This window comes from Nicotiana tomentosiformis, chromosome 1, assembly GCF_000390325.3.
Source record: "Nicotiana tomentosiformis chromosome 1, ASM39032v3, whole genome shotgun sequence".
Classification (NCBI taxonomy): Eukaryota; Viridiplantae; Streptophyta; class Magnoliopsida; order Solanales; family Solanaceae; genus Nicotiana; species Nicotiana tomentosiformis.
In genome coordinates, this window is record NC_090812.1 from 6,766,727 (window position 1) to 6,778,387 (window position 11,661).

Genomic DNA, 11,661 nt, shown 5'->3' on the forward strand with positions numbered 1-11,661 from the left:
TTTCTTTCAGACTATTACTTGTAGTAAATTCTAGAATGCTCGTGAATTGTGACTCCAGATCCGGGTGGTAGTAATTAATACAGTGTTTATGATATTCCGCACTTATTATATTTTATTTTAGTTAATTATTGTTACTTAATGAATGAAAATAAGGAATTGGTTTAATGATTCTCTAACGTTGGCTTGCCTGGCAAGTAAAATGTTAGGCGCCATCACGGTCCAGTCAGTGGGAAATTTTGGGTCGTGACATAATAAGTGCCAATAATTTCCAATTTAATACATAAGTGCGTCTAAGGATTTTTAATCAATGAAATTTGCACATATAAACCAAGTACGTACTCGTCACCTCGCGTACATAGTTTTCAATTTCACAATTTGCACATAAGACTCAATGCCTAAGGCGAAATTCCCCTACTCGAGGTTAAGCAAGACACTTACCTTTTTGAAGTTATGCCGATATTCCAAAATCGCCTTCTTGGTTGAATTGACCTCCGGACCGCTCAAATCTATCCAAATTAATTGTATAACTTTATTAAAATTCATCGGAAACAATTACGAATAATAATACGTCGACTTAAAAATTTATTCTAAAAAGTCAACAAAAGTCAACGCGGGACTCGCCCCTTAGAACCCGGCATAATTTTCATGAAATTCGAACACCCATTCCGATACGAGTTCAACCATACCAATTTTATCAAATTCCAGTAACAACTCGACCTCCAAATCTTAAATTTTCGTTTTTGGAAGATTTTACAGAAATCTTGATTTTCGTCCATTTAAATCCGAATTAAATGATGGATTCAAAGACATAATCATGGAAATTAATCAAAACTAGATAAGAATCACTTACCCCAAACACCCACGCAAGAATATCTCCAAAAATCGCCTTCTACCGAGCTCCCAATTTGATTTTGAGTTATGAACTCAAACCCCCATTTTTGGGACTTTTAATTCTGCCCAGATACACCTTCTTCGAGCTCGCGTGACCAGAGTCGCGTTTGCGAAGGCCAACTGTTCTTGCCCCATCATTTCCTCTTCACATTCGCGACCTTCTCGTCGCATTTGCGATGACCACCTGACCAGCTCTTTCGCGTTCGCGTTCGCGTTCCGCGCTTCGCGTTCGCGAAGGTCACACGACCTCAGCCCCAACTCTTCCTTTCTTCTTCGCGTTCGCGTTGCCTTGGCCGCGTTCATGAAGGCTTTCCCTGCTCCTTCTTTGTGTTCGCATCCATAGCTTCACGTTCGCGAAGGCCAAACCATCATCCCCTCAAATTCCTCTTCGCGAACGCGGGACTCCCTTCGCGTTCGCAAAGAAGGAAACCAAACTTCAGCAACAGTAGTCCAAACAGCTCCAATTTGGTCTGAAACACACCCAAGCCCCTCGGGACCCCGTCCAATCATACCAACCTGTCCCATAACATAACACGGACATGCTCGAAGCCTCAAATCACATCAAACAACATCAAAATCATGAATCACACCCTAATTCAAACTTAATGAAATTTGAAACTTCAACTTCTACCATCGATGCCGAAACCTATCAAATCACGTCCGATTGACCTCAAATTTTGCACACAAGTCACATTCGACATTACGGACCTACTCCCAATATCAAAAAGTCAACCCCCCGATCAAACTTTTGAAAATTTTGAGTTTCGCCATTTTAAGCTTAATTCCACTACGAACCTCCAAATAATTTTCCGGATACGCTTCTAAGTCCAAAATCATCTTACGTAGCTAGCGGAACCGACGGAACTCCATTCCGGAGTTGTCTTCACACAGTTCCGACTAAAATCAAAATCCTAAGACTTAAGCTTCCTTTTTAGGGACCAAGTGGACCAAATCACTTTGAATCATCCGGTAACTGAATTCAACCATGCACGCAAGTCAATACGCGTAATACGAAGCTGCTCCGGGCCTTATGCCACCGAACGAGACTTAAATTCTTGAAACGACAAGTCGGGTCATTACAAACTTTGACTTGGAAAGGAATTAAAACACCATTTTAATTCTTCCTTTTCCATTCCCTTATATATAGAGATATATTTGTGAACTTGAATAATATATGAAAACCTATAAAGTGTATGTGTGCCCCAAAAACAATCAAGAGAAAATATTATTGCCTGAAATTAGTTTCTTGTTCTTCTACCTTTGAGTTGAGATTTTTGAGAACATTTTAACACAATATTTTTGGTTCAATTTGTTCGCGGTTTTCATTGATCAAAGAGTTGATAGTAAAGATCGGTCTCGGTGTGGATACACATAAAGTCTTTACATTATCGAAAAATTTTTGAAACAAGACTTTCTTCACTAGGTACGTCTTAGATCCGATATTTAATATGTAAATAAATTTCAAACACGAAAAGAACTTCCTAGGATTGTTATTGTCTTCCGCTGCATGTTATGAACACCTCCCGTAATCCTACAGTGGTATCAGAGCCATGGTTTATTGTGTCTAAAATTTATTTACGAAATATTTTAAGATTATATTTGAAGAGTTCAAACCATAATACATGTGTCTTGTGCAATAGTAAAATTGTTTGAATGCATATGAATTAATATAATTTTATTATGAATAAAATATGTATACATATAAGTTAAACTATTGAGATAGTTCGTAACTTGAATTTGAAATTTTTTGTATTAGATACAACGGTAATCTATAATAGGTTATTGGATTATACTATTAGTTTAATTGTTATTAGTTCATGAGATGTTAATTAATAATAGTTTTCTGGCACGAATTATTTATATATGATATACCAGATAAACATGTTAGAATATGTTGAATTTTGTTTTTATGTCACGTGCTTGTTCATTACATAATTTTGAATTATTTATTACATGTGATGTAAATTAATTTTGGACTAAGCATGTAGACAACTTGAACTAAATTCACATGCTACAAAAGATTTGATCTTTATATTATTAAAAATTATTTTAGTCACAATTCCCTCTTACTAATATTTGAGTTTTTAAATAATAAAATATAAGATATTTTATTGTAAAGCAATCCATCAAAATAAATAATTTTATTTATTTCTTGTTTATAAGGAGCGGCCTGACAACTAGGAGACTTATAGTTCGAGAATATGTTAAAATTATTTATTACATTAGATGCATGGATTGGAAGAATTATTTAATTTTACACTAGACGCCTAGACTACCCGGGGGAGTATAAAATTTAATAAGTTCTTTGCTTTCATGATGGTTGAACTCAACTATGCCAAGAGGATCGACCTGACTACCAGGGCACTATTTGACATAGAGATATTTAAGGATATTATATGGGGATACAATTGTAAGAGTACATACCTTAAAAATATATGTGAGAAACGACTTGACTTCTCAGGGGCTCATACATATTGTTAAAGGATTCCTTTACTCCACGAAAAGAAATAGAGGTTTCTTAAACTATAATGAGGGTAAATAGTTTAAAATAATTAGTGGAAATGTCATTTAGATAAAAGTTCATGTCTTTATGATATATGTAAATATGTTCTTATATTATTGCCTTTTCTTTTCCATATTTTGGATTTATCAATATGTCTGTTATATCACTGCGTGAAATACTTGAGACCAACAAGTTAGTAGGACCAAACTTTGATGACTGGTATAGAAATTTGAGAATTGTTCTCATGCATGAAAAGCTCATTGATGTGATCGATAATCCTACAAAGTTAATCCCACCAGAGAATGATGTTCAAGGAACCAAGGTTTATCAGAAACACTTGGAAGAATGCCTTGCTATTAAACACATCATTCTAGCTTCTATGAGTTCTGAACTCTAGATGAAATATCAGAATATGGATCCAACTGCAATCATTGAATATGTTAAGAAGATGGTTGATACACAGTTGGACATTGAAAACTCTCCAGTTGGACCCCTTGTCAATCATGTGATTGTTCGTACCGAAGAACATGAGAAGTTGGGGTACAAACTTTGTAAAGAGACTTATGAAGATTTGATCTTGCAGTCCGTATGTAACGACCCAACTTATCGTTTAGTGAATTAGCATCTCGTTCGATGACTTAAGGTCTCGAGCAGCTTTGTGATGTGTATTATAACTTGTGTGTGTGGTCAAGTTTGGTTTTCGGATGATTCAAGATCAAATTGGAAGAACAATTCTTATTTAAGAAGCTTAAAAGAAAAGAGTTGATTAGAGAGTTGACTTTTGAGAAAACGACTCTGAAATAAAATTTCGATGGTCTCAATAGCTCTGTATGGTGATTTTGGACTTAGGAGTGTGTCCGAATATTTATTTGGAAGTCCGTAGTTGATTTTGGTTTGAAATGGTGAAAGTTGGAATTGGAAGGTTTGGAAGTTTGACCGGGGGTTGATTTTGGTGATATTGGGGTCGGAGTGTGATTCCGAGAGTTGGATTAGTTTCGTTATGTCATTTGGAACTTGCACGCAAAATTTGACATCATTCCGGGTTAATTTGATATGTTTCGGCAGAAGTTTTGGAAGTTGGAAGATTTGGAAATCTATGAGTTCGATTTGTGGTGCGATTCGTAGTTTCGACGTTATTTGATGTGGTTTGAGGCCTCGAGCAGGTCCGCATTATGTTTGAAGACTTGTTGGTATGTTTGGTTGAGGTCCCGAGTGGGATTTTTTGGGATTTGAATATCGATTTAGAGTCGGATTTGAGTGAAACTAGTATGGTTGGACTCGTAACGGAATGGGTGTTCGGATTTCGTGAAAAAAATTTCGGGTTCCGAGAGGCGGGCCCCGCATTGACTTTTGGTTGACTTTTTAGTGCAAAATTATAAGTTAACGTTTTATTATCCGAAATTATTTTCGATAAATTTTAATGAAGTTATACAATCAATTTGGATAGATTTGAGCTGTCCGGAGATCAATTCAAGCAAGAAGGCTATTTTGAAATGTAAAGTATCTTGCCTAACCTTGTGTGGGAGAAATTCCCCTTAGGCATTGAGTCATAGGTGCAATTTGTGTAATGTGAAAGCCGTGTACGCAAGGTGACGAGTACGTACTCGGGCTTATATGTGCAAATTGTATGGGTTTAAAGTCGTAGAAACTTTTAAGTATTAAATTAGAAATTTTGCTGGCACTTATTAAACCCTTATTTGTCATGCCTCGTTCTTTATTTGTCGAATTTGTTTGATATGATAATTTGGTGTGATTGCTACTTTGATTTTTATGTGGATTCCGTGTGCTGGTTGAATTGACATTTTCTGAAAATAATTACACTTTGGATTTTCCCATCTGCAAATAATTATTAAATAGGTTTAAATGAAGATGTTAATATATTTATCTGAAATTTGGATTTAAGAAGAGGTTGTTGTTGCTGAGTTATTCTTCCGTCTTTGCTGTTACTTATTTACTTTGGGACTACAAGGCGGTACCTCAGGAGTTCCCCTTCTTGCATATTTACTTTGGGACTACGAGGCGGTACCTCGGGAGATCCCCTGTCTTGCATATTTACTTTGGGACTACAAGGCGGTACCTCGGGAGATCTCCCTGTCTTGCATATTTACTTTGGGACTATGATAGATCCCCCTGTCTTGCACATTTATTTTGGGACTACGAGGCGGTACCTCGGGAGATCCCCCTGTTGAGCATTTACATTTGGGTTTACAAGGCGATACCTCGGGAGCACCCCTGTTGTTTACCTTTATTTGTTGTGTTGTTTCCTTTCTGAAATTTCTCATTGTTCACTTCTCAATCATTTCATTATATTATTATGTCTTTTGCCTTGCGAATTGTCCGTGCATTTGTGATATGAAATGTGGGCACGAGGTACCATGAGTAAAGGATGATAATATGGGCACGTGAGTTGTCTGTGTGGTTGTGATAGAGATATAGGCACGAGGTGTCATGGAAATATGAAAGTGGGCTGAATCCCATAATGTTTTATGATTTTGAAGTGATGTGTCACGTGGTGGCTTTTATTTGAAGGAATTATATTCGAAAGATATTTTTATTTGAAAAGATTGTATTCGAAAGAGTTTATTTGAAAGAATTATATTTGAAAGGTTTTAATTGAAGAATTATATTCGAAAGATATTTATTTGAGAAATTATATTTGGAAGATATTTTTTTGAGGAATTATATTCGAAAGATATTTTATTTGAAAAAATTATATTCGTAAGATATTTATTTGAAAGGATTATATTCTAAAGATTTCTTTTCAAGAAAAAAAAACTTGTAGATAAAAGATGTATATTTTGAAGGACTTGATTAATTAGTTGTGCTTGTGTTCATTATTCGTTTGAGCAATATCTATGGTATTCTTGCTGCCTTACTGTTTATATCACTAGTTGATTGTTGTTGCTATCACTGCTATTTGTCTTTCTATTATTTTTGTATGCTATACTGCACAGGTTATTTGACTAGTGAGTGACTTGACTATACCTCGTCACTACTCCACCGAGGTTAGTCTTGATACTTACTCGGTACCGACTGTGGTATACTCATACTACACTTCTGCATATTTTTGTGCAGAGCCAGGTATTGGAAATATCGGATTCAGGCAGAGAGTAGAGTGTGATTGCAAGGATTCAAGGTAGGGTTGTTTGATCGTTGCAGTCCCTTGGAGTCTTTTCGTTTTTTGTATTGTCAACTCTAATTCGAACAATATTGTATATTCGATCCTTGAAATCATTGCATATATTCATTTAGAGTTCACGACTCAGTATTACCAGTTTCGGGAGGTTGTTAATTAATTCCGTTGTTGGTTTCGATTATCTTGTAAAACAAATAATAAAATAAAATGGATCGAAATGTAATTGTAATCGGCTTACCTAATCTTAGAGACTAAGTGCCATCACGACGCCCGTGGTGACATTTTTGGGTCGTGAGACAGTATATGATGCCGAATGTTTTCACTGTAAGAAGAAAGAGCATTGGAAGAGAAACTGCAAGGAGTATCTTGCAACTCTAAAGGACAAGAAACAAAGTGAGACATTAATGAAAAATATTTTCAAGGTTTCTTTAGCTACTACTAATTCTTCACTATGGGTATTAGATACTGGCAGTGGTTATAACATCTGCAATATGTTGCAAGGGTTCAAGATAAGTAGGAGACTAAAGAAAGGAGAAGTTAATCTACAAGTTAGAAATGGTGCAAAAGTTGCAGCCATAGCTTTAGGATCAATTTCTTTAATAATGCCTTCGGGCAAAGTACTTATGCTAGATGATTTTTATTATGTTCCTAAATTTATTTCGAACATAATTTCAGCTTCTATGTTGGACAAGTGTGGGTTTCGCATTAATATAGGCAATGGTATTTGCTCTATTTATTATGGTGATGATTTATATGTGAATGGATATCTCCAACATGATGTTTATGTCTAACGTAATGTGAATACTAATTCGATTATGCATGTTTCTAGTCTTAAGAGAAAAAGAGATGATCAAGTAAATCATACATACCTTTGGCATTGTAGGCTTGGTCATATTGGAGAGAAAAGAATTAATAAGTTATAAAAGGAAGGGTACCTTGACAAGTATGATTTTGAATCATATCCAACTTGTGAATCTTGTCTCAAAGGAAAAATTACCAAATCTCCATTTACTGGAAGTGGATAAAGAGCTTCTAAATTATTGAGACTAATTTATACAGATGTTTGCGGGCCCATAAAAATTCAAGCTTGAGGTGGATATTCTTACTTCATCACCTTCGCTGATGATATGTCAAGATATGGATTTGTGTGTCTTATGAAACACAAATCTGAATCTTTTAAAATGTTCAAAAGGTTCCGTAGTGAAGTTAAGAAACAGACTGGTCAAAGTATCAAAGTACTAAGGTCTGATAGAGGTAGAGAATAACTTAGTGAATATATTACTAGGTATCTTAAAGAGAATGAGATTCTCTCACAGTAGACACCTCGAGGAACACCACAATACAATGGTGTGTCTGAAAGGAGAAATCGAACCTTATTAGATATGGTGAAATTTGTGATGGGGTTCACTGATCTTCCAATAAATTTATGGGGATATGCTTTGGAAACAACAATATACTTACTTAATAAAGTTCATACTAAGTCAGTCTCTACAACACCATATGAGATATGGAAAGGACGTAAGCCTAACCTTAAACACATTAAAGTTTGTGCTTGTCCAACTTATATTAAAAGACTGCAGTTTGATAAACTTGACTCAAGATCTGATAAGTATAAGTTCATTGGGTATCCCAAAGAAATAATGGGATATTATTTCTATCACCCTTTTGACCATAAAGTGTTTGTGGCTAGAGGAGCAACCTTTTTAGAAAGGGAATTTCTTTTGGAAGGAAATTATAGTGGAGAAATAGAACTTGATGAAGTTCAAGAAACTAATGAATCAACACAAAATCAAGATCATGAGACACAAGTTGAAGAACCTTTATTGGATGTTTTGAAGTTGACAAGGAAGTTTCCATCTTCAACAGTTGAAGTTCAAGAACTAAATGTAGTTCAAGAACATGTTAATGAACTAGTTCCAAACCAAATTGAACAACAACCAAATCAAGCACAAGGTGAATAAGTTGTACAAATACCTCTTAGAAGGTCTACACGAGAACATCATGCACCAACTAGATTAAATCTAATGGTACAAGATGGTGTATCAAATGAGGTTGATCATAATGATGATAACCCTAAGACCTATGAAGAGGCTATACAAAGTTCTGATTATGAGAAATGGCAAAAGGCCATGGAATCCATGAAGGAAAATAAAGTATGGACTTTAGTTGAATCTTCAAAGGATATAAAACCTATAGGTTGTAAATGGGGTTTTAAGAAAAAGATTAGAGTAGACGGAAAGGTGGAGAACTACAAACCCCATCTTGTTGCCAAGGGATATCGTCAGAAAGAAGGAGTCTGTCACGACCCAAAATCCGAACCGTCGTGATGGTTCCTATCTCAATACTAGGCAAGCCGACAACATAAATAACCCACAATTTCTTTTAAATATGGAAAAACATAATAATTTTGGTTTAAGGGAAAATCCCACAAATACTGGATATAAAATACACTCCCAAAACCTGGTGTCACTGAGTACATGAGCATCTATACATTACAAGTATGGAAAGCATGGTCTATAATAGTCTGAGACCAGATACAGTAAACAAGGATATAGGGAAGGAGAGATAAGGTCTGCGAAACACGGCAGCTACCTCTGAATCTCCGAAAAATCAACTGTACCCACTGTGTCTGGGATCATGTGGATCTGCACACGAAGTTCAGGGTGTAGTATGAGTACAACCAACTCAGTAAGTAACAATAATAAATAAGGAACTAAAACTAGTGACGAGCTTTACAGCTAAGTCCAAATACAATAATTTTCAACACAAAAGGGTAGGCATGCTCTCAAGTTCAACATTTGAAATTCAACAGTAATTTCATATCAACTTCGACTAAAATAGAAGATAATATTTTTCAGAAATTTCCAAAACAGCGATATATGACAGCTGAAATGCAACAATAATGAAATCAATGCATCATCTCAAAGTAACAGTCACTCAGTCCTCCAATTCACTGCAACCTCACAGTCACTCTTTCCTCACAGTCACTCATTCATCTCAATCACTCAGCACTCGGTACTCGGCACTCGCACTGAGTAGGTACCTGCGCTCACTGGGGGTGTGTACAGACTTCAGAGGGGCTTCTTCAGCCCAAGCGCTATAAGAAGCCAATCATGGCATATAATAATAAAACATCCTGCGGTGTGCAGCCGGACCCCATAAATATCCTCATAATCAAGCCCTCGGCCTCACTCAGTCATCAACCTCTCCAGTCTCTTGGGCTCTCAGAAATCATGATAAGCAGCCCAAACATAGTATAAGACTCTGAACGTGTAGCAACACCAATACTGGGGCTGTAGTCAAAGACACTTTGAGCTTCTGAAAGTTCTCTTCACACTCATCCGACCACATGAACGGAGCACCTTTCTGGGTCAATTTAGTCATAGGCGATGCAATAGACGAGAAACCCTCCACAAAGCATCGATAATAACCAGCCAGACCGAGAAAATTTTGAATCTCCGCAGCTGAAGATGGCCTGGGCCAACTCTGAACTTCCTCTATCTTCTTTGGATCTACCTTAATTCCTTCACTGGACACTGTATCCCAAGAATGCCACCGAACTAAGCCAGAACTCACACTTGGAGAATTTGGCATAAAGTTTCTCCTCCCTCAGTGTTTGTTGTACAATACTCAAATGTTGTACGTGTTCCTCCTGGCTACGTGAGTACACCAGGATATCATCAATAAATACTATGACAAACAAATCAAGATACGCTGGAATACACTATTAATCAAGTGCATAAATGTTGTCGGGGCATTAGTTAGCCCAACAGACATTAGGAGAGATTCATAGTAACCATAACGGGTCCTGAATGCCGTCTTTAGAATATCCGAATCCCGAATTTTCAACTGGTGATACCCCGATCGCAAATCAATTTTGGAGAATACCCTCGCTCCTTGAAGTTGGTCAAATAAATCATCAATACGCGGCAAAAGATATTTGTTCTTGATTGTAACTTTATTCAGATGTCTGTAATCAATGCACATCCACATAGTACCATCTTTATTTTTCACAAACAAAACCAGTGCATCCTAAGGTGACACACTAGGCCTAATAAACCCCTTATCAAGGAGTTCCTGAAGTTGTTCTTTCAATTCTTTCAATTCAGCTGATGCCATATGATACGGAGGAATAGAAATGGGCTGAGTGCCCAGCACCAAGTCAATACCGAAATTAATACCCCTGTCGGATGGCATACCCGGAAGGTCTACAGGAAATACATCCGAAAAGTCTCGCACGATCGGTACTGAATCAATAGTAGGAGTATCTGCATCAACATCTCTCACAAAGGCCAAATATGACAAACACCCCTTCCCAACCATACGTTGGGCCTTCAAATAGGAGATTACTCTGCTAGGAACAAAATCTAGCAAACCTCTCCATTCGACCTTTGGCAACCCTGGCATTGCTAATGTCACGGTTTTTGCGTGACAGTATAGAATAGCATAACATGGAGACAACCAATCCATACCCAGAATTACATCGAAATCAACCATACTAAGCAATAAAAGATCAACTCTAGTCTCCAGCCCCCAATAGTTGCCGCACACAACCGATACACACAGTCCATAGTAATAGTATCGCCCACCGGCGTAGATATATGAACAGGTGAAACTAAGGGATCACGAGACATATCCAGATAATAAGTAAAATACGATGATAAATATGAATAAGTGGAACCATGGTCAAATAATATAGAAGCCTCCCTGTGGAAAACTAAAACAGTACCTGTGATCACTGCATCTGAAGCAATAGCGTCTGGCCTGGCAGAAAAAGCATAGAATCAGGCCTGGCCGCCATCTGATCGGCCTCCCCCTCTTGGACGACCCCTAGCTAACTGAGCCCCACCCCGAGCTGGCTGGGTGGGTGGCAAAGTAACTGGTGCTGAAGTCATAGTCTGACTCCTCTGATGCAATAGACCTCCCGGGTGATGAGAACACTGCCTCCACATATGCCTAAACTCTCCGCACTCAAATCCACTCCACGGTACTGGTGGTGGTGCGGACTGAATAGGGCCCCGAGAACCAAAACAACTACTAGAAGTACCCGGTGCAAATGAACCTTGAACTGAAGGGGCACGGGATGAACTCTAGACTAGAAGGGAACCAAGAGATGGATGACCCTGATGAG

General features: G+C 37.3%; 1 protein-coding gene across 1 annotated transcript; it reads right to left on the reverse strand.

Moving 5' to 3' along the window:
- Nucleotides 1–10,562: 10,562 nt before the first annotated feature.
- On the reverse strand, nucleotides 10,563–10,937 carry LOC138897295 (uncharacterized). The gene has a single exon (XM_070183282.1). The coding sequence runs from the start codon at nucleotides 10,935–10,937 to the stop codon at nucleotides 10,563–10,565; it is 375 nt and encodes a 124-aa protein (XP_070039383.1).
- Between the last annotated feature and the right edge of the window lie 724 nt (nucleotides 10,938–11,661).